General features: G+C 53.7%; 2 protein-coding genes across 6 annotated transcripts; one reads left to right on the top strand and one right to left on the bottom strand.

The window, feature by feature from the left end:
• Positions 1-3,400: 3,400 nt before the first annotated feature.
• Positions 3,401-9,562, bottom strand: THPO (thrombopoietin). Its single transcript, XM_065942832.1, has 6 exons — positions 9,356-9,562; positions 7,866-8,043; positions 7,500-7,627; positions 7,111-7,197; positions 4,433-4,600; positions 3,401-4,217 (listed from the first exon to the last, which is right to left on the bottom strand). Exons 2-6 carry the CDS (start codon positions 7,876-7,878, stop codon positions 3,552-3,554), a joined length of 1,062 nt encoding a protein of 353 aa, XP_065798904.1. The 5' UTR covers positions 7,879-8,043; positions 9,356-9,562; the 3' UTR covers positions 3,401-3,551.
• A 1,972-nt stretch (positions 9,563-11,534) lies between these two features.
• CHRD (chordin) lies at positions 11,535-21,332 on the top strand. Of its 5 annotated transcripts, none has more exons than XM_065942558.1 (23): positions 11,535-11,770; positions 11,979-12,082; positions 12,574-12,703; positions 12,842-12,970; positions 13,063-13,162; positions 13,285-13,372; positions 13,730-13,871; positions 13,987-14,127; positions 14,210-14,292; positions 14,369-14,516; positions 14,672-14,778; positions 14,916-15,035; positions 15,709-15,865; positions 16,222-16,442; positions 16,865-16,978; positions 17,293-17,565; positions 17,641-17,734; positions 17,855-17,911; positions 18,185-18,288; positions 19,631-19,733; positions 20,117-20,271; positions 20,433-20,538; positions 20,874-21,332. In XM_065942558.1, exons 1-23 carry the CDS (start codon positions 11,623-11,625, stop codon positions 20,924-20,926), a joined length of 2,877 nt encoding a protein of 958 aa, XP_065798630.1. In that variant the 5' UTR covers positions 11,535-11,622; the 3' UTR covers positions 20,927-21,332. The 5 variants fall into 5 exon arrangements, with proteins under 5 accessions (XP_065798630.1, XP_065798632.1, XP_065798631.1 ...); XM_065942559.1 differs by having other exon boundaries at positions 11,536-11,770; positions 20,436-20,538; XM_065942557.1 differs by having other exon boundaries at positions 11,536-11,770; positions 20,436-20,538; positions 20,871-21,332.
• Positions 21,333-22,369: the final 1,037 nt, after the last annotated feature.

Here is a 22,369-nt window from a genome sequence, read left to right as displayed (position 1 = left end):
TATCCCAACCTTTCAGTATCTGGGTTCAGGATTATTTCAGGCTCCTGGCTGACCATCCCCAACATTTCCCCTCCAAGGTGATTTTCTGTATGGGAGAGAAAGTGTGCTTTTGGCTCCTGAGGGCACCACCCATTTGGCATAGAACTTTGAATAGGCAAGGAGGCTTGCTTGTGTTCTTCCAACACTTTCAGTCTCTCAGGAAGTCAGATCACGTTGACTTGACTGTGTTGCCTGCATAGCCTGGAAGCATTCATCATTTTTATGGAAGCTTTGAGATGAAGCTTTTAGACACAAACATGGGGTCTCTGAAGAGGGGAGGAGGAACGATCTGGTGGGTGTGGGAGCAGGCCGATGAGCTATCTCTGCTCTACATTCTAGTGGTGACCTGGAGGGAGGGTAAGGGGCGGTGGTTTTCACCAGTGACACTGGACAGAGAGCTGCCACACACACCAGTGAAATGGACAGGGCAGCAATACCAATTAGGTTGGCAGTTCAGTGCCAGTGCCTTGAACAATACAGTAGCCTGACTGCAGTCACTAATTTAACAGTAGTGGGGAGAGCAAAGTTGAGGCAGTGGTGATGCTTGCAAGGATTACAGCATCTGAGCTCAGTCTTCGGCCTGGCATTTGTGGTTTCCGAAAGTACATGGGACCCTGATTTCCCCTGGGAAGTTCAGGGTAACAATTCAGAAAGATTGTGTGTATTAAGCTGTTGTCTCTTTTGATCTCCCAGTTTTGCCATGGGAGCTGGTCATCCCGCTGGGATGCCTGGGGTATTTCCTTCCCCATCGTTTTCAGGTCTTTACTGAAGGTGTTAGAAATAGTATTAGAGAAATGGGTTGAAAATGTATGGCCTCTGAAGGCGGGTGGGGGATGGGCAGGGTGGTGGTGGTGGAGAAAAGATGTTTCTTTTGCTTTACTGTGGGGTGGGGGAGAGTGAGGGGAGAGGGAAATAGGACTTGAATTGAGTTGGGGTGAATTTTTATGGAATCCTAGAACCTTTTCTGTGCAGTCAAATTTGTTTTTGTAGGGATTGGAACAAGATGGATTTAGGTGAGAAAGGGAACCTAATTACCAATAATGGTTTGTTGGGTAGCAGACTGTCCTAGTCGCCCTGGGGTGGCAGAAGATAGAGAGCTGGCATACAGTTGAATAGAGATAAAGAGTGTCCTCGTTGTAACAATTTTTTGTCATTTCTGTAAAAGGAGGAAGGGACAGAATCAGCCAGATAGAATGACGGGTTAGAAGTTCAATAGAGGCAAGTTAGTTTACACTGGAGCAGCCCATGAGTTGTTTGCATTTGCCCCAGGGTAAGTCAGATGCCAGCCCTGGATGTCTGGAGCTTTCTGGCTGTGTACTTTTTGTAGTCTTGCCATCTTTTGTCTCTCAGCTGACCGTGCTGAAAACTTTTCTTTGTTTTCGGTCCCTTTCGCGTGTCATGTACGGGGTGCTGGCTTTCATGTACCATAAAGTGTTTCATTTGATCGTTAGATTTAACCTCCTTTAATATTTCAGTAAATCAGAATTTCCGCTTACCATTCCCTTGACTCCACATTGGAATTTGTAGTGTGGATAAACTGATTCTCTTCTATGCAGAAATTGTCACCATCTGAGATTTGGATGGCACTTTTGAGCTTTGTGCGTTTGTTGATTTTTTTCTCCATGGCAACTATTCTGTTCATGATGTGGAGGGGTGGGGGGAACATCTGGAGATGCCTAAATTGGTCACCCCACCAAGAGCTTTGGTTTTCTACTCAGAACTCATTTAGCTGTTGATGTGTACTCTCTAAGGACTTGGAAATTTCTTCTGATAAATAGAGATACTGATACATTGGACAGTGTACCACACTGGGGAGCATTTGGGCTCCAGACTAAGTCAGCGTAGGGTGTTTCTTTTCCTGCTCACAGGCTATGAAACCGCTGGGAACTTGCTCCTCGTCTGTAAAGCAGAGATGTTAATAACCTACCTTATAGGGATGTGTGAGTGTTAAAGGTAATGTGCATTAAGTTCCCGACATGATGGCTTTCACTCTATTGTTTTGGAATGCCTTTAATGACCCTGGGGTTTTTGTGGTGTTTGGAACCCTAGGTTTCTTGCTCCTCTACCTAATGGTAGCTTTTGCTGTCTTTTGGGGAGTTGAAGTGGGAGGGGAAAGACTTCCAATAGCTTTCCTACAGGAGCCTCTGAAGGTAGTGTTGACCTTTGCAATGGAGTGTTTGGGGCAATATAAACCTCTTCCTAAGTACCAAGGTGACATTCAAAAAGCCCCATAAACTTACCTTCTTTTCTAGACACCCCCAGGCAGAGTTTATGGTGGTCACACAGGTTTGCTTTTCAGATACTATATACTTCTGGGAATTGGGAAATGAGCCTTCAACTTGCACTTGACTTGTACTTGCCCCTCCTGCTGTGTGAGCCCTAGGAGACTGACTCAAGCCACTTCCTGCATTTCCCCCTGACCTCCACAGGAGGGAGGCAGGAACCCGCGCCTGGCGAAGCTTCCTGCTGAGCTGCTGAAGCGCTGGCTGTTTGCTCAGCTGTCACATCCAAGTCTCATCTCGTCTTGACTGACCCCATCTGTACAACTTTACCTGGGGTGTAAGGCTCTCCAGAGCTTCCTGTTAGCTTCTCTCGGGGGGGGGGGGGGGGATCTGTTGCCCACGAGAAGAACATCTTCCCTTCGCTTTTCAGGTAGCTTTGGGTCCTCTCGTTTCTTCATTATTTAATTCCTCTCAGTTTTGTCTGTTATGGAGGAACTTTACTGAGAGACCTCGCATTCATTTCTCAAGAGTAAGGGTCTCCTAAAAAAAGGGGATCAGAGCTCCATTAAAAATGATAGTAAAGAGAGTAGAGAGACTAACCTTAGTTCTGAGCAGAAAACACATGCTTTTTTCCTCGGAGATAAGTTCTACCTCTGTTGAGAAGCCAGGCCAGGTCAGGCCTTTGCAGAATTATCACATGAAAAATATACAGAGAATTAGTAAGTTGTAAATTTGTGCAGAAAATAGACCAGAGATAACTAACTGCTCTGGTAAATAGTATTGATGGTTTTAAAAAATAGCTTTTGAAGTTTTTTGGCATATAGTAAAAAATTATACTTTTTCTGTCCTGCATGTCCCCCTTCACCAGGACTTTGGGTTTCAGGTGAAAGCAGGAAATCTGATAAAGGCATACCTTGTGGATATTGTGGATTCAGTTCTAGACCACTACAATAAAGTGACTATCACAAGGAGGCAAATCACACAATTTGTTTTTGGTTTCTTACTGCATGTAAAAGTCATGTTTCCATGATACTGTGGTCTATTAAGTGTATAATAGCATCAAGTCTAAAAAAGCAATGCACATACCTTCATTAAAAAATACTTTATTGCTAAAAAATGCTAACCATCATCTGACAACACAGGGTTGCCACAAACCAATCTGTAAAAAATACAGTATCTACAAAGAGCAATAAAATGAGGTATGCCTGTATAGCTGCAGTTGTCTCCCAGGGCCTCTCCTACAAGTAAGAGGACTGTACGAGAAGGCTGATGTTGGCAGTGCTGAGTACCTTACTCTTCCTGAGACAGATTCTGGAAGTGAGAGCGGGCTGCAACTAGAAGAGAACTAGAAGAGTTGGGTGTGATGGCTGAGGGGTCAGGAAGCAGGGATTGGAGCTGGACCATGGGGATGGGTGAGGTGGGCGAAGGAGAGAAGAGTGTGTATTGTCCAGGGGAAGGAGGGGCTGGGGAAGAAGAATCTCCAGGCTGGAGGTAGGGTGGCAGGGAGCCCATGTCTGAAGTTCCCAGAGGAATATCTGGGGTTCCTAGGGCCCTGGGTGAGGGCCCAGGAAAGAGTCCGTGAATTCCACTTAAGGGTCCTTGTGTCCCATTCAGGTGTCCAGGGATTTGGCCTAAGGACCTGGAGGTTTGGTTCAGCAGACCAGGAATCTTGGCTCTGAATCCTTGCAGCCTGTTCAGAAGTCCAAAGCCAGTAGTTCTGGCTGAGACACTGGAGTTGGTCTCCAGCAATCCAGAAGTCCTGTTTGGGAGCTTGTTCAGTGTGAGCAATGGAGAGATGCTGCCCGGGACAGCTGTGGTGGGTGGGGTCCACTTGGCACAGAGGGTGGGCCCCACTACAAGCAGCAGGAAGCGCACCTTTCCTCGGAGCAGCTGTTGGAAGCTCAGGAAGATGGCACTGGGATCCCTGTGAGCTGTGGTCCTGCCCTGTGGAGGAAGCTGAGGGCAGAGGGTGGGCCTGAGGCCAGAGACCTGGCCAGATATCATGCCTGCCTGTCTACATGGGGAAGATAAGGTGCCAGAACCCAGGCTTTGTGACTGGGAGGATGCACTCCTTAGCAGGTCAGCTCTTCCACCCTCAGGATTTCCATAATTTTCTAAGGGGACTGAGTCAGAAAAGAAATATTCTCTAATTCCCTTGACTGGGGACTTACCTGGGTTCCTAGGAGGCCCTGCAGGGCCCCAAGAAGGAGGCGGACCTGCCCAGAAAGCTGCACCAGGAGGGATGAGAGGCAAGTGGGGCCCAGCTGTCCCCGCGCTGCCATCACTGCCTCCAGAAGAAGGGTCGTGGTTCCCAGAACGTCCTGTGCCTTGGTCTGCTCCTGGGAAAGAGATGGAAGTGAGAAGCGGACAGCTTCAAAGGGTATTCGAATAGCGGGTGGGGAGTCTGTAAGAGCAGCCAGCAGAATGAATCATAGGAGCTGAGAATTGGACAGGACCTAGGTCCCACCCAGCACAGGAATTCCTTCAGTCTCCCGACAATTGGTCATCAGCCTCTGCTTGAATAACTCCAGTGTCCGGTAACCCAGCTGGCTCTTAACACGTAATTTCAGTAAGAAAAGCTCTTTTTATTTTTTATTTTTTTTCTCGTTCTTACATTATTCTGTAATCTGCCCTATTATAGGTTTTACCTCTTGGTTCTAGTGCTGCAAATCCAGTCTTCCTTCTACAGAATGTTAGGATCATACGATTTTTAAAACCTCAACGTAGATATGAGATCATCATAAAAATTATAAAGATGAAGGGAAGAGGCTTACTGATAAATGGCAGAACAGGCTCTACAAGGGATCACTAGCAATCGCCCTTCCTCCCTGGCCTGTTCCCCAGAAGACCTGAGGGAAACAAGGGAATTCTAGGTGTCTTGAGGGCAGAGGAGCTGACCTTCTCAGCAGTACTCCCTTCTAGTAGGTTTCTTCAGTCTCAGACTAAAGCACTTTGTGCTCTACCATAAGATGGCCACTCTTCTCCAACCCAATCACATGAGCTTAATTATTTCTTTAAACCATTCCTCACATAACATATTTTCTAACCTCTCACTGTTCAGGTTGCTTCCTCCTTTTGGAGACATGCTAGTTTAATATGGTCCCCTGAGTAAATTAGCATGCGTCTAAAAGAGGATGGCTAGTATCCAGTGCAGTAGTTTAAGTGTAGTCCACAGACACAGAGAACAAACCTATGGATACCAAGGGGGAAATGGGTGGGGTGAACTCAGAGATTGGGATTAACACATATACACTATTGATACCATGTGTAAAATAGATAACTACTGAGAACCTACAGAATAGCACAGGGATCTATTCCATCATCTGTGGTGACCTAAATGGGAAGGAAGTCCAAAAAACAGGGGTATGTATACGTATAGCTGATTAACTTTGCTGTACAACGGAAATTAACACAACACTGTAAAGCAACTATACTCCAATAAAAATTTCTTTAAATGTGCAGTCCACTCAGAATAGAGCTTTTTAGGAATATTTCTATAAAGCAGATGTTAAACATCTAAAGCCACCTAGGATCTCTAACTTTTTAAGTAGCTGCTGCTTCAGTAATATTACAATGCTAAGTTTGAGGCACTCCAACCCTCCCAGGTCTTTTTCATAGTAAGTACTAGGGCTATAAATTTATGTGAGGGAAGCAGGGGCACTGTGGCCTGAAAGATGGAAGCAGATTTTATTCAGTTACTTCATACATCCAGAGTTTTATATACATCTGTTATATACATCTTTGTTTTTGACCTAGTCTTTTAGCAATTTGAACCTTCATTCTGTCTTTTGTTATTTTAGCTGTGCCTCCCAGTTTTTTGTGTGTGTGTGCGTGCCTCCCAGTTTTGTGTCATCAGAGGATGATAGATCGGTCTTGCTTCCTCACACCAACTTAAGGTGGAACAGATTAAGATCAATAAGTTTTGGGGGTCTAATATACAGTGATTACAGTTCATAATACTGAATTGTGTATACTTGAAATGTGCTAACAGAGTAGATTTAAAATTTTCTCAGCACAAAATAGAAATACTAGGGCTTCCCTGGTAGTTCAGTGGTTAAGAATCCACCTGCCAATGCAGGGGACATGGGTTCGATCCCTGGTCCAGGCAGATCCTACATGCTGTGGGGCAACGAAGCCCATGAGCCACAACTACTGAGCTCCTGCTCTAGAGCCCTCGAGCTGCAGCTACTTAAGCCTGCATGCCCTAGCGCTTGTATTCCAAAACAAGAGAGGCCACCACAATGAGAAGTCTGTGTACCGCAACTAGAGAGCAAGCCCTGCTCTCCGTAACTAGAGAAAACCCACGCAGCAAAGATGACCCAGTGCAGCCAGAATAATAAATAAATAAGAAATATTAATTACAGGATGTGATGCAGGTATTAGCTAATGTTAATCATTTCATAATATATGTATATCAACACGTTGTATACTGCCTTAAACTTACACAATGTTATATGCCCATGATATCTCAATAAAGCTGAAAAAAGGGAAAAATCTGAATTTAAAGGTCAATGAGGCTAATAGTATGCTACAAAATAAACTGACTATTGTTTCTTGCCTTAAAAAAAGAAAAACGGTTGAATGGAAATAGGTCAAAGGCATGGCCATGAGAGACCTCTATCCAGCTTTTCATGGTCAGCCTTGACTCTGTTTAACATACTGGGCCACAAGCCATCATCTTGGCCAGAAGATATCCCCATAGTAGAATGTATATTGGGTTAGGGTGGCCAAGTTGAAGGGGAGCTCTTTTTTAAAAGAGAGCTCAGAAATTTTGAAAAAATCATGGGAATCAGTAGGAAACAGATGAAGACAGGATTAGGGAAACCAAGGGAAAGGATGGCTTTCTTACCGTCTGGGTTTTCCATTCTCCCAAGCTGAAGTCCACAGCAGGCAGAAGGACAGGTGTGGACAAAGGGCTAATGTCTGGACACTGGCTCTGTTGAAAAAGATTGGTGGGGTGGTGGAGAGGCCACCGAAATAGAGGGGGTTATGGTAGTCCAATTATCAGGATAGGCTTCCATGAGTAATATAACCAGACTAGAGCTTTTAAGAGAACAGTTGATTATAAACCATAATCTTTGTAAAGGGGTAGTAATCGGGTCAGGGGGTGGTGGTGGTGGTCTTACTAAGACAATATTGGAAGGGCAGTGATTGGATTGGGGAGTGAGAGGGAGTGGCGGGAGTGAGGGTATCTTTCCAGTTAAGTGGGCAGAAGGGAGAATGCTTGGGGATTCTCACCAGTCTGCTGTGAAGGACATGGGAGTCACGAAGCAGTTTATTTAGGAGTCGGGGGTCACAGGCAGGAGGAGCCGGGCTGGACAGAGTTAGTCTTGCAGTTAGGAGAAGGATGACCACGAGGAGCAATTCTTAGATGAGGAGAGGTGAAGTTGAGAGGGGTGAATAAAGAAGAAATCATTGTCAGTTGGCGGTCCAGAAATTCCTATTTAGGACCCAGACCTGAAATCCAGGGAATCTACTGCTCAGAGGCCTTATTCCTGGGAGACTGGCTGCCTCCCGCCCAACCTACCACCACAGCACGTTTCCTTTCTCTTTTCCCTCTACCAGGTTCTGATTTGGCCCTAGTTCTTCCAAGGGTTTTCTTACCAGTCAGCTCCATTCTGGCCAGGCTGTCTGCTTGGAGTGGCTCCCTGAATGGGGCCTCTCCCCTGAATCCGTCCTGGGGCCATGGAGGCGGCTTGGGCTCTTGCACTTCTGGGCAGAGTGGGGCGGGGTACAGGTGGGGCACAGGTGGGCCAAGGAGGAGGAGGATCTAGAACCTATCCTGCAAGTGACAGGAATGATGAACAATTAATGGAGTTTCAAGGAAAAGAAACTCTGCCTGGCTGGGGGAACAGACATTGGGATGGTGTGAGATGCTGACTAGCCTAGAACTGCTAAAGCCCCAACTGCTCCAGTCATCTTGTGATTGTACCATACGGTATCTCGTCTTTGTCAGAGTTCCGCAGTACCTCTGAGGTGACTCTGGTGCCCCAGCCCCCCGCCAAGAGCAGCAGGACAGAATATGTACACACATATCTAACTGCCTCAAAATCTGAGTAACTCTGCTCGTTTGGTTGGAGAAAACCTGGAATGGGGATAGAGAATGGAAGCACTGGGGCACAAGCCTGGAGAAAAGATTGGAAATGGCTATAGGGCCAGGACCAGGAGCTAGCAAACATGTACAATGTGCTCAGGGGTAGCTTGGAGAGTGGGATTGAGGAGGGGAATTGGACCAAAATAAAACTGAACTACTAAAAGTCGGTTATTAAAAGATTGAGAAGATGATGTGGGAGAAATTAACCTCTCATTCTTTTTCTATCTACTCCAACACATAAAGCCTCTTGGGGTTTTTCTTTGGTTATTCAAGGAGAAGAGATGGGCTAACAGTTCTGGAACTTCCTTCCTGAAGCAAGTTGCCCAGGAATGAGCACCTGCTGGGTGAGCTGATGCCTGCCTTACAGGGCTTACCTCACCTTAGACACCCACCATATCATCCCATAGCCCTCACCTTCCTCCCTACCCCCTCTGCAGACCCCTTCCGGTTCCTTTGCAGGACCCCCCACATGGCTTCCTTCTTCTTTCACAAGTTGTGCAAAGAGGCCTGCACCTGATTCAATATTGGGATTTCCTGTAGGTCTGTCAACATTCATGAGCCCTCCTCCTATTACCCTCTCCTTGTGCCCTGGCTTGCCTGGCCTAGCTTCCCCAGCCCCAGGATTCAGAACCTCTTAAGCTCATTAGGAATGACTGGGTATGAATGGGGGCTGAGGCTGTGTCCACCTCGGTGCCATGTTCCCTAAGTCCAAAAAGCACCTTCTTTCTTGTTTCTCCCTGGGCTCATGTCCCCTTTCTTGAGGGCCAGCCAGGACTGTGCTGTATTCCACCAAATCTGTTTTCTGTCCCTCGGAACCCAGCACCCCACCCCCTACCCCTGTTCTGTCCTGCTCCTCCCATTCTGGGAAGGCCACAGTCTTCTTGACAAAGGTCAGTGCCTGGAGGTTCCAGTTTGCTTACCCCTCCCCCAGCAGAGGGCCCAATTCCTCTTTCCTGTCCTTCCTACCCTCACTTAACTCCAAACCTGGCTTGCCACTCACCGGGTAGAGAAGGGCTCCAGGACTCAGGTCCAGAGCAGGCAGCACTCTGGGGAGCAGATGGTAGGAAGACAGGTGGCTGTTGGGGCACAGCCCCTCTGGGGCACTGGGGTCACACGCCTGCCCAGGCCAATTCTGCCCAATCAGAGAGCAGGGAGCCACTAGACACAGGCAATGACCCCCGGAAGTGACGCTTTCTCCTCCCACCTGCGTAGGACCTGGAGCTCCTGTCTGGACCATGGTTCACTAATGGAGCCCAACTCTCCCACTCATGCATATGGCACGGAGGATTTGAATAGGGGGATCTGTCTCTTCCTAGGAGCTGGGAAATCTGGGAACCGGCTGGGGGAGAAGACGGGAGGGAAACTTTTTTTTTCTAGGAGGAATCTGGCAGGACGTTTTCACCCCTCAGGAAGAGGTACAGAGGTCTGGTTTTAGACTGGTGGGTCTCTTGGTTCCTGGCTGTCCAAATTTCTTTTCCCTGGACAACACACCTGCTGCTAAAATCTGTTTAGGCTCTTGCTTTTCTGCTTTCGTCACCAATAACACGCTGGGGGGGGTCATGTCTTGTTCCTCCTTTGCCAGTGGGAATGTGGGTACTGCCTGCCTGTGCTAAGAGAAGACCCTGTCAGGGGTCAGCATTGCCAGGAAGCAGTCTGGACAGTTTGAGAGGACTTCAAGGTGAGATGGAATGCGTGTGCTGGATTAAGCTGGGTTCAGGTGCCCCTCTGTTGGGGCCCCATGGCTCCGATGGCTAAGCCCACTTATCTCTGTGCCAGGGCCCTCTTTGCCTGCCCTGTCTTTCTCCCTCTCCCATCTCCTACAACTCCACATGTGACAAGAGGAATAACCAGGCCCATGTGTCCCTGTCTTAGGAAAGACAGCTGCTGAACCTCCCCCGCAAGTACCTCCTGCTGGCCCCCCTCTTCCACTGGCCTTGGCTCTAGTTCCTCTGCTTTCTCCTCAGTCCTACTCTCTCCACGGTCTGTCTTCAGGGGCCTCCTGGTTTGACCTTATTCCCACCTCCCCCCCCCCCCCCCAACCCTAACTTCGTCCTCAGGCTCTCTCCTGCTCCTCCTCCCAAGGATGGGGCTGTCTGCTAAGGAGTATGGCCTAGATCCCGGAATTCTCCAGTTCAGCCAGACCAGATGCCTCCCAAGATTAAGAAGGAGGGTGCTGGGATGGATGGAAGGATGGTGGGAGTGTGGGGGTGGGAGGTGGCAGGGAGGCTGTCATGACTAGGAAAGCAAGACAAAAGAGGTTGTGGGTAGGGTGGAGAGGCAGAGGGTCCCCCAGGTGAAGGAAGAGGGTGGGGAAGTGTGTCAGGCTGGGGAGGAGATGGTTGGATGGGCCTGAGCACAGGTAATAGTAGGGAGAGAAATGCTGTTAGCAGACAGAAAGGGGATGCAGTCTGTTTCTGGCTAAGTTCCTATCCCAGGGACAGAGGAAAGAGGAGAGATCTCAGAGGGGAAGTAGGGACACAGGCTGGGCAATGAGAGTGGTGTGGCGTTTGAGAGGTGCTGTGGGCCCAGAGACAGGCGAAGATGAGTTGATGGGCCCGTCCTGCCCGTTGTCATCCTTAAAGACAATTCTTCATCCTTCCGGCAGGAGCCCAGTCCGAGCGCAGTGGCCAGCCCAGGCCTCAGGCCGTCTCTGCCCCTCCGTGGCCTGGGGCTCCCATCCCGGGCCGGACACGCACCTCCTGGTCCAGTTGCCCTGTGGACGCCGGCAGCGGGTGGGGGCTCCAGATCCGCCTCTCCTCCCCGCTTTGCGCCCCCTGGTCCCTCCCCTCCCCCTATCCCCTCCGCTCCCCCTTCCCCTACAGCCCCTCCCTCCTCCCCTGCCCGGTTCCAGCCCCTCCCTCCCCTCCCCCACTCGCGATCCGGGCCGCTGCTGCTGGGCCGGACCCCCCGGGCTCAGCCCGGCCCCTCGCCGAGCCGCCGCCGCCGCCCCGTTTGCTGAGGAGGAGGCCCCCGGCCGGGGCGCCGGGCGCGGGGCATAAAACGGGCCAGAGCCGGCGCCCGGGGCACTAGAGCCGCGTACGGCCCGGGTCAGCGCCCGCCCGCCCGCGCTCCTCCCGGCCGCTCCTCCCGCCCCGCCCGGCCCGGCGCCGACTCCGCGGCCGCCCGACGAGCCCCTCGCCGCACCGCTCGGGCCCTGGCCCCGGCCCCCTCCCGCCGCACCGCCCCCGGCCCGGCCCTCCTCGCGTCTCCCTCCTCCCTCTGCTGCTCCCTCCTCCCTCCCGCCTCCCCAGCTGTCCCGTTCGCGTCATGCCGAGCCTCCCGGCCCCGCCGGCCCCGCTGCTGCTCCTCGGGCTGCTGCTGCTCGGCTCCCGGCCGGCCCGCGGCGCCGGCCCCGAGCACCCCGCGCTGCCTATCCGGCCCGAGAAGGAGCCGCTGCCCATTCGGGGAGCAGCAGGTAGGTGGGCGCCCCGGGGGAGGCGCGGGCGGGGAGTCCGGCTCGGGGCAAGTCTGCGCCCGCCCGGAGGGGGCGCAGGGCTGCAGGTGGCTCGGCTCAGCGGGCGGCCCGGAGGGGTGCCCAGGGATCTGGGGCCCGGCCCGCAGCACCCGGGGCGGGCACACGGCAGGAGCGGGACAGCGGCCGCCAGCCAAGCCCGTCCCCGCAGGCTGCTCCTTCGGCGGGAAGGTCTATGCCTTGGACGAGACGTGGCACCCGGACCTGGGGGAGCCCTTCGGGGTGATGCGCTGCGTGCTGTGCGCCTGCGAGGTGGTGAGTGGACCCAGTGGCTGTGGCCGGGGGCCCTGTGGGTCGGGGAGCGTTGAGGTCTTGGGACGTCGGATGGACCCGGAGCTGCTGAAGAGAAAGAAGCCAATCTGCAGATATTTTGGATAAATTTTTTGACGGAGGAGGCACGAGGGAGCATAGAGGAGAGGAAGCGCCCCCTTCAAGTCTCAGGTGTTGCCTATTATTGATCGTCCACTATGTGTCAGGCTCTTAGCCAGTTCCATTTCATCTCTCACTTAACTCCTAGTACAACCACGTTAGACAGAGGCGATCATTACTCCCGTTTTTCAGATAGGGACCGCACAGCCCAGAGAGGTTAAGTAACTCGTCTAGAGTCACGCAGCTTGTAGGTAGCAAAGCACTCTTGACTCCGTGGGCCGACCTTGCCCTTGTTCGATGCCTCTTCCCAGCTTGCCTTTGAGTCTCAACAATTGATGTCTTGCCCTCACCCGGTTTTCCGTCTTCTCTGTGAGCAGCCTCAATGGGGTCGCCGCGCAAGGGGCGCAGGTAGGGTCAGCTGCAAGAATATCAAACCCGAGTGCCCAACCCTGGCCTGTGGGCAGCCGCGCCAGCTGCCTGGACACTGCTGCCAGACCTGCCCCCAGGGTAAGGCTGGCTCCGCTGAGAGGGGAGGGCGGCAGGGCCGAGATGCTTGGTCCTGGTCGCGTGGCTGGGCTGGAATGGAACGGTCAGCTGGCACTCTCCTTGTCCACCTGAAACCCGTGTCCCCCACCCCCGGTGCAGAGCACAGCAGTCCGGAAAAGCAGCCGACGGGCCTGGCCTTCGAGTATCCACGCGACCCAGAGCACCGAAGCTACAGCGACCGCGGGGAGCCAGGAGCTGAGGATCGGGGGCGTGGAGACGGCCACACGGGTAGGCAGGGGCTGGGTAGGAGCTGGGGTTGTGACGGGCGCCGGGCCGCAGCAGCGGGTGTCGGCACTAGGGACATCTTCCTCCCCTCGCAGACTTCGTGGCGCTGCTGACAGGGCCAAGGTCGCAAGCGGTGGCACGGGCTCGAGTGTCGCTGCAGCGCTCCAGTCTGCGGTTCTCCATCTCCTACCGGCGGTGAGAAAGAGGAAGGAAGGAGGAGGGGTCAGCCGGGGGCCAGGGAGGGAGAATTTGGAGAGGCTGGAGCAGCGCTTCTGGCCCAGGCTCAGAGCCGGTGTTCAACGGATGCTCATTACCAGGCTGGACCGCCCTACCCGAATCCGCTTCTCTGACTCCACTGGCAGCATCCTGTTTGAACACCCTGCAGCCCCCACCCAAGATGGCCTGGTGAGATGATGCCATTTATGAGTGCTTTTCCCATCTGGGCACTATGCTGATAGCATGCTCTACATTGCCTCCTTGGGTCCTCACAACAGCCCAGTGGGAGAGAGGCACTGACATTATGATGCCCATTTTATAGATGAGGGAACTGAGGCTCAGTAGCAGAATGTGATTTGTTCAAGGTCATACAGCTCGTTAGTGGAGGATCTGGGATTTGGACCCTGGCATCTGGTTTCAGGGCCATTTCTTACATGTCCTAAGAGAGCCTGGGGGCAGCTTCCCATATTCCTTCCTCACCAGATGTGGGCCTCTCAGCAGGCATGTCCTGTATACTGAGAGGGCCTTCTTGTCTCTCTGCTCCAGGTCTGCGGGGTGTGGCGGGCAGTACCTCGGTTGTCCCTGCGACTCCTTAGGGCAGAGCAGCTGTATGTGGCACTTGTGACACCCAGTCACCCTTCAGGGGAGGTCTGGGGACCTCTCATTCGGCACCGGGCCCTGGCTGCAGGTGAGGGGAGCCAACAGCTCCTGGACATGAAGTTCAGAGTCTTCTTGGCCCCCAGAAATGGAGTGGGCTGAGAGGGGCACTTTCTGATGGGCTCTCAAGGTCCTTTCTTCCCCAGAGACCTTCAGTGCTATCCTGACCGTGGAAGGCCCCCCACAGCTCGGCATAGGGGGCATCGCCCTACTCACTCTCAGTGACACAGAGGACTCCTTGCACTTCCTGCTGCTCTTCCGTGGACTCCTGGAGTCTAGGAGTGGGGGTAAGCGTGATGGGGGCAGACACGTAAGGAGGGTAGGGAGAGCACCCATCTTTCAGAGGTTCCATGTGTGCGGCTGTTGCAGGACCAGCCCAGGTTCCCCTGCGGCTCCGGATTCTACACCAGGGGAAGTTACTGCGAGAGCTCCAAGCCAATGCCTCAGCCCAGGTGAGTGAGGGTCTGGCTCTTACTGCCGCCTGCTGTAGCCTCTTGCTGTGCCTACTGCACCTCCCTCTGCCCCCAGGAAACAGGCTTTGCTGAAGTGCTGCCCAACCTGACAGCCCAGGAGATGGACTGGCTGGTGCTGGGGGAGCTGAAGATGGCCCTGGAGAGGGCAAGTGGGCCAGGGCTACGCATCAGTGGACATATTGCTGCCAGGCAGAGCTGCGATGGTGAGGCAGGGTGAAGCCTGGCACCCCGGGCACACACAATGAGAGGCACAGCAAAGTGCCAGAGGGGCCAGGGTGGGTACGGGAGGGATCCTGGTGGCTGGGGTGTGAATGGCCATGGGGCAAGCCTGCGTCCACCTGTCTCTCCCCCTTTGCAGTCCTGCAAAGTGTCCTTTGCGGGGCGGATGCCCTGACTCCAGTTCAGACGGGTGCAGCGGGCTCAGCCAGCCTTACACTGCTAGGAAACGGCTCCCTGATCTACCAAGTAAGTGTCAGGGGTGGGGCAGGGGTGGTGTGGGAGGTGAGAAGGCAGCAGGGCAGGGCGGGCCTCTAGACTACAAAGGTTCAGGGCCCAGCCCTTCTCTGTGACTCTCGTGTGTCCTCCCCACTCCTGCCCTCCAGGTACAGGTGGTAGGTACAGACAGTGAAGTGGTGGCCATGACGCTGGAGACCAAGCCTCAGCGGAGGAACCAGCACACTGTCCTATGCCACATGGTTGGACTCCAACCAGGAGGACACAGGGTGAGTACTTCAGGAAGACCAGGGCCACAGGGACCAGGTAACAGAGTTGATGGTGTTGAGGGGCCGTGGGAAGCCATGTTGGATGAGCAGGGATGTTTGGTATAATTCACTCACTTGCAGTCTCTCTCACTGATGCGTTGATTCACTGGACTCATTTTTTAGTGAACCTTGGGCTAAGGACTGCAGTACAAAGAAAGTCAGATGTGGCCCCTGTCTTCAGGAAGCTTGTATCCAGTGGAAGGAGTTACATAGGGAGGCCAGTGCAGCAGATCATATAATAATAAACATGATAGCAATGACTGCCATTTATTGAGCCTTTCTATATGCCACAAACTGCACTAGTTGCCTTGCTTACATTATTTTGGTTGCCTTGCTTATATTATTTTTGGCCCTCACATTATTCATCTAATAGATGATGAAGAGAAGGATCAGAGACCTTAAATCATTCCTCAAGATGGGTTGCATAGTTAGGAAGTGGCAGGGAAGGGACTTGAACCTGGGGCTGCCCGGTTCTTAGCCAGTGTTACTGGTGCATGGCAGTGTGTGTGGGTTTAGTGGGGATGCACAACAACATGGAAAAAGTTCAGAATCTTGGGCTTGTGTGAAAGCTGAGGAGGGTTCATCTGGGGCCTGGCAGGCTGCAGTTAGGGCTCACTCTTCCCTGCCCCCTCAGGCCGTGGGTATCTGCCCTGGGCTGGGTGCCCGGGGGGCTCATATGCTGCTGCAGAACGAGCTGTTCCTGAACGTGGGCACCAAGGACTTTCCAGATGGAGAGCTGCGGGGCCACGTGGCTGCCCTGCCCTACAGTGGGCACAGCGCCCGCCATGACAGTGAGTGCTCCAGGGGTCTGCCCCCACCTTTGGTGTCTTCTGACTCAAACATGTGAGGGATGGTGCCAGAGGGCCAGAGCCTGGCACTTCTTTCTTTGCACCTGAGCTCCGGTTGGCATGTGGAGAAGGTGAGGATGTTCAGGGTGGCCCTGCCGGGAGATGGTCCCTCTCACCACAATGCAGGCCTCTCCCTTGCTGCTTCCCCAGTTCTGGGCCTGTGGACAGTGCCTGCTAGCCTGTGGACTCTGTGGGTCCGGGAGATGTGAGTCCGGACTCTGTGAGATGGGAAATGCTAGGGTTAAGTCGCTGCTCTCGGCCACCTTCTCATCAGTCATCTCTCCTCTGTCTGGATCCAGCATTGCCTGTGCCCCTGGCAGGAGCCCTGGTGTTGCCCCCGGTGCAGAGCCAGGCAGCAGGGCATGCCTGGCTCTCTCTGGACACCCACTGTCACCTGCACTATGAAGTGCTGCTGGCAGGGCTTGGTGGCTCAGAACAGGGCACCATCACTGCCCACCTCCTCGGGCCTCCTGGAATGCCGGGGCCCCGGCGACTGCTGAAGGGATTCTACGGCCCGGAGGTGAGGAGGTGTTGGTGGGAGGCAGTTTGGAAAATAGCTGCTTTTTAGCATGAAAAGCTCTGTGGGCCTGGGCAGGGGAAACAGAGAGCAGGCAAGCCTCGGGAGTCAGACAGACCCGGGTACGAATCTGATTCAGCCTTTTAGTATCCTTTTACCCACCTGCGTCCTACTCTGCTGGGATCACATGGATAGTATGTAATGTCCTGGACCTCCAAGGGGTGGGTGGGATGGACCAAGCCCCCGACATGGACTGGGTTGCCGTGGACCTGGGGCTTCTGAGCTCTACACCATTGCTGATGGGCTTACTTCGCTGGAGACCTTACTTAACTTCCCTGGGCCTTAGTTTCCTTACCTGAGAAACTGGGAATGGTAGGCTTAGTCCGAGAGCGCCTTGTTCTGTCCCCTCTTCTGTCTGCTGCCAGGCCCAGGGTGTGGTGAAGGACCTGGAGCCCGAGCTGCTGCGGCACCTGGCTCAGGGCTCTGCCTCTCTGCTGATCACCACCAAGGGAAGCCCTCAAGGGGAGCTGCGAGGGCAGGTAGGGAGGCAGCGCCGGCCGGTTGGGATGGGTCAGAGTTGGGTGAGCATTGCGGTACTCTTTGTTAGCCACTTGCCCTCTCCGAAACCTGGGGGCGGTAGAATTGCACACACTCCCTGGCTCGTTGAGAGGGTGAAGCCAGACTAGGTACTTAATGAGGCGAGAAGCTGACCACCTGTCCTTGGCAGCTGGGATGAGTGCTGTGGCTAAGAGCACCGTTCTGGGGCACAGTGGGTGCTCTGGGTGTCTTGGCTGCCACTGGTGGAGATGCAAGAGGGAGCCTGGGTGCTGCCTTAACCTGTCTCTCCTCTCAGGTGCACATTGCCAACCAATGCGAGGTGGGCGGCCTGCGCCTGGCGGCAGCAGGGGACAAAGAAGTGCAGGCGCCTGGGGCTCTGGAGGCAGTGGCGGCCATGGTGGCCCCACTGCCCGCTGTGCCGGGCCCAGACACCCCAGCGCCAGCCAAACCAGGTGGCCCCGGTCGGCTTCGCGACCCCAACACCTGCTTCTTCGAGGGGCAGCAGCGCCCCCATGGGTCTCGCTGGGCTCCTAACTATGACCCGCTCTGCTCGCTCTGCACCTGCCAGGTAGGAGGCCCCAGAGGGGCGCACTGGGGCCTGGGTTCCGGAGCCCCAGAACCAAACCTCAATCTCTCCCTGCAGAGACGCACGGTGATTTGTGACCCCGTGGTGTGCCCGCCACCCAGCTGTCCAAGCCCGGTGCAGGCACCGGATCAGTGCTGCCCTGTGTGCCCGGGTGAGTGCCCTGCGGGAGTGGAGAGGGTTTTGGAGGGTCCACCATGGAGCGGTGAGGCCTCTGGGGAGGGAAGGAAGAAGGGGGCCATCCTCTGCCTTCACTATTTCTTTGGATTCACAGAGAAACAAGATGTCAAAGACCTCCCCGGGCTGCCAAGGAACAGGGACCCTGGTGAAGGTGAGCTGGAAGTGTGTGAATGCAGGGATGGGGAGTCCAGCGGAGTTGTTGGGTAGGACTGGGGGGGAGTGGGAGGGGAAGTGTATTTACTGGGATGGAGGTGGTTGAGGGGCACAGGTTACAACTGACACCTGAGAGGCTTCATTAGAGTCCTTGCCCCACAAGTGGGCCCTGGGGTTAGACCACTGTGGGGTTGGCCTGAGGCTCAAGCCTGGATTGTGGGCCTAGCTAATGAACTCAGCACTAATGGCCCTGGACACTGTCTCCCCCCAGGCTGCTATTTTGATGGTGACCGGAGTTGGCGGGCAGCAGGCACCCGGTGGCACCCTGTCGTTCCCCCATTTGGCTTAATTAAGTGTGCTGTCTGCACCTGCAAGGTATGGCAGCCCAGCTTTCTCTGATGCTGGAACCCCTCAGATCTGCAGTGGGAGAGCAGGCTTCTGGGAGAGGAAGGCCCAGTCTTGGTGATCAAAATAATAGGAGAAGTCCTTTGGACAGTCATTTTGGGGGGTGGCCACACCATGGGACTTGGACTTCCCTGGTGGCTCAGATGGTAAAGAATCCGCCTGCAATGCAGAAGACCTGAGTTCGATCCCTGGGTCAGGAAGATCCCCTGGAGGAGGGAATGGTAGCTCACTCCAGTATTCTTGCCTTGAGAATCCCATGGACAGAGGATCCTGGCAGACGACAGTCCATGGGGTCGCAAAGAGTTGGACACGACCGAGCAACTAAGTGTAGACAGCACACATACCATGTGACTTGCAGGAACCCAGACCGAACCTGGACCCATGGCAGGAAAGTGCAGAGCCTTAACCACTAGGCCACAGGGAACTCTCAGTCTCTGGGCTTTGAGAGTTGGCTTCCTGTAGGAAAAGGGCAAGGGCTGAGTTGGGTGAATTCTGGCTCTCCCAGCTCACTAGCTCCATGTAACCCTGGGCACTTTCTGTTTGTCCCTGAGTCTCACTTTGCTCACCCAGAAGCGGATATGGTAGCACCTACCTTGCAGGGCTACAATGAAGATTTGAGTTCAGGTATACAAAACCCCAGGCTTCCCATATGGTGCTAGTAGTAAAGAACCCACCTGCCAGTGCAGGAGATACAAGAGATGCAGATTTGATCTCTGGGTGGGGAAGAGCCCTTGGAGCAGGAAATGGCAACCTATTTCAGTGTTCTTGCCTGGAAAATCCCATCGACAGAGGAACCTGGAGGGCTGTAGTCCATAGGGTTGCAAAGAGTCAGACATGACTGAAGCGAATTGGCATGCATATAAAGCTGCAGTCCAAGCCCTCTGGGCTTCCCTGGTAGCTCAGCTGGTAAAGAATCGGCCTGCAATGCAGGAGATGCTGGTTCGATTCCTGGGTTGGGAAAATTCCCTGGAGAAGGGACAGGCTACCCACTCCAGTATTCTTCGGCCTCCCTTGTGGCTCAGCTGGTAAAGAATCCACCTACAATGAGGGAGACCTGGGTTCAATCCCTGGGTTGGAAAGATCCCCTGGAGAAGGGAAAGGCTACCCATTCCAGTATTCTGGTCAGGAGAATTCCATAGACTATACAGTCCATGGGGTCACAAAGAGTTGGACACGACCGAGCGACTTTCACTACAAGACCTCTGAGTGAAAAAGGTCATACGTCTGAGGTATGGGAAAGGAAAAGGAGGAGGCAGAAGGCTTATGTGTTCTGCCTTTTTCCTGACACCCTTCACTCGATGGATCCCTACAGGGGGACACCGGAGAGGTGCATTGTGAGAAGGTGCAATGTCCCCGGCTGGCCTGTGCCCAGCCTGTCCGTGCCAACCCCACTGACTGCTGCAAGCAGTGTCCAGGTAAGGGGGACATGGGCACTGAGGCCTCTAGGGGGGCAGATGAGGCTCTTCAGTGCCTTGTCCTGGGTGGGAGGGATGTGTGGTGAAGGGATGTCTTTCGAAGGTGGATGGAAGGGATGTCTTAGCTAATTCAGCATTTAGCCAGCACTGCTCTGTTTCTAGCCTGAAGCCAGGGATCTACATGCAGCAAAAGAATGTGCATGTGTTAGTGGGCTGTGACAGGATCCAGTTCCTGTCCCACCCATCCATTCACCTACCCATCCATCCAAATTTATCACTTACTAAGTGCCAGAAACCGCTAGGTGACAAATATGGCCTAGATGGCCCTCACAGAGCTCACATCTACTGGTCTATTTCTCCTTCCCTCCTCTCCCTGCCAACAGTGGGGTCAGGGGCGCACCCCCAACTGGGGGACCCCATGCAGGCTGATGGGCCCCGAGGCTGCCGTTTCGCAGGGCAGTGGTTCCCAGAGAGCCAGAGCTGGCACCCTTCGGTGCCCCCCTTTGGGGAGATGAGCTGTATTACCTGCAGATGTGGGGTGAGTGGGGGCTTGTGTGAGGTAGGCATTGGGGACCTGGCCTGGGGGAGGGGAACTTCCTAGGGAGGGCAGGCTCCTGGGGGGCGGACTTCCCCTAGGAGGCTGAAGGCCACTGTGCCCCAGTGCCTTTGGGGACCCTCAGGATCTGGTCTGTCCTGCAGCAGGCAGGGGTGCCCCACTGTGAGCGGGATGACTGTTCACCGCCACTGTCCTGCGGCCCAGGGAAGGAGAGCCGCTGCTGCTCCCACTGCACACCCCGGCGGCGGTGTAAGTGAGGGGTCTGGGGCGGCAGCTCCGAGGGAGCACCTGCCACGTGCCGGGGTTGGGGGGGGCGCAGCGCCCTCTGCTGCACAAGTGTGGTCCTGTCCCCTCCCACAGCAACCTTGTAGGCTTGGTCTCCATTGCTTTTTCTTCACCAAGGAACTTGCTGACCCTTGAAGGGATCAGGCAGCTAGGCTAAAGTCACACAGCTGGTGTGTGCTGACTTGCTTCAAGAATTCTGACCTTTCTGAGATCAGAACAGGGAAGCTCCACTGTGTCCTCTGGGTCCCCCCCACCGCCTTGCTCCTCCTCCAAACTTCACTCCCTTCTGTCTCCAGCAGCCTCAGAGACCAGGACAGTCCCAGAGCTTGGGAAAGAAGATGAAGGCTCCTAGGGAGCAGCCAGAAGGCCGCATGACCAAGAGGATGGGGCCTGGGCCGAGGGAAGGAGGGGCACCGAGGACCCCGCGTTCTCCTGCGGGAAACCCAGTGCCTTTGGCCCCTCTCTTCTGCCTCTTCTCCCTCCCCCACTACCTCTGGGAACCACAACTCCACACGGGGGAGGGGCAGCCAGGGCAGACCTAGGCCGTGTCCACTCCAACTCTGGCCTTGTCACCCTCCAGTCCCTGCCTTGGAAGCCCAACCCCTTTCCTTCTGTACATACTGTCACTGGCTTGTTGGGATTTTTAATTTATCCTCACTCAGCACCAAGGGTCCCCCCCACTTCACTCCTGCTGCCCCTGAGCTGAGCAGAGTCATTATTGGAGATTTTTGTATTTATTAAAACTTTTTTTTCCAGTCTTTGGGCTAATGGTTGTTTCTTTGTGACCAGGGGCCTAAGTGGGCCCCAGCGGAGAAGGGTCTGAGGGTCGGTAAGGAGAGTGAGGGGCACTGGCTCCAGGGGCTTCGCTCTACCTTTGGGGAGCAGGAAAAGACCCGGGGAAGGGGGCAAAATGACATAATAGCCGGTGGTAGGACTAGATCCTGCAGAGGGGCCTGGGCTGTCTTTGAGATGGAATAGAGCTTTAAGAACTCAGGCCACTGAAAGCAGTATTTGGACGCTAGTTTCCACTGACCTGCCCAGGCCGGCATTTTTGCTGAGTATTATAGTGTCTCAACCCTGGAGGAGGACATGGCAACCCACTACAGTATTTTGCTTGGAGCATCCCATGGACAGAGGAGTCTGGCAGCCGTAGTGCATGGGTTCACAAACAGTCAGATACAACTGAAGCAACTTAGCATGGACGCACGCATAGTGTCTCAAAATAGGTGCTGGCAGGATTTATAATTTGATTTGTTATCCTGGGGTCAGTCAGGCCTTCTACTTTGCAGTAAGTTTGACTGAACCTCTGAGTTTCTCCAGCAGAAAAAGACAGAAGGTAATACACAGGGACCCTAACCTGAGGAGAAACTGGGGTGGTTCTGATACACCTGGTTTTTGAAGAGAAACCTCTTTCACATACAATCCTCCTCTTTGAGAATCACCTTTCCGCATTTTCTAGTGACTCCCCTGGGCTATCTTTTATACCACATCAGATTTGGGATCTGTCAGAGGAAGGACAGCCACACAGAGCCATCACTTGATGGCGCTGCTGGCAGCCAACAGTTCACTTTGGGCCAAGTCAGTGTCTGTGGAAAATTCTTAAAGAGATGGGAATACCAGACCACCTCCTGAGAAATCTGTATGCAGGTCAAGAAGCAACAGTTAGAACCGGACATGGAACAACAGACTGGTTCCAAATCAGAAAAGAAGTACGTCAAGGCTGTATATCGTCACCCTGCTTATTTAACTTATATGCAGAGTACATTATGCAAAATGCCTGGCTGGATGAAGCACA

Source organism: Muntiacus reevesi, chromosome 8, assembly GCF_963930625.1.
Source record: "Muntiacus reevesi chromosome 8, mMunRee1.1, whole genome shotgun sequence".
NCBI classification, from domain to species: Eukaryota; Metazoa; Chordata; class Mammalia; order Artiodactyla; family Cervidae; genus Muntiacus; species Muntiacus reevesi.
The sequence above is the reverse complement of the archived record's forward strand: the minus strand, read 5'-3'. Positions and strand labels throughout refer to the sequence as shown.

Bases quoted from the DNA above. Each gene is read 5' to 3' on its own strand.
- THPO (XM_065942832.1), bottom strand. The intron at 4,601-7,110 runs GTAAGAAAGCCA...TCTCTTTCCCAG, and splicing joins GAGAATGGAAAACCCAGACG to GAGCAGACCAAGGCACAGGA. The intron at 4,218-4,432 runs GTAAGTCCCCAG...CTCTGCCCTCAG, and splicing joins AGGGCCTCCTAGGAACCCAG to CTTCCTCCACAGGGCAGGAC.
- CHRD (XM_065942556.1), top strand. From the start codon at position 11,623: ATGCCGAGCCTCCCGGCCCCGCCGGCCCCGCTGCTGCTCCTCGGGCTG. The intron at 13,373-13,729 runs GTGAGATGATGC...TCTCTGCTCCAG, and splicing joins CCCCCACCCAAGATGGCCTG to GTCTGCGGGGTGTGGCGGGC. The intron at 14,779-14,915 runs GTAAGTGTCAGG...CCTGCCCTCCAG, and splicing joins ACGGCTCCCTGATCTACCAA to GTACAGGTGGTAGGTACAGA.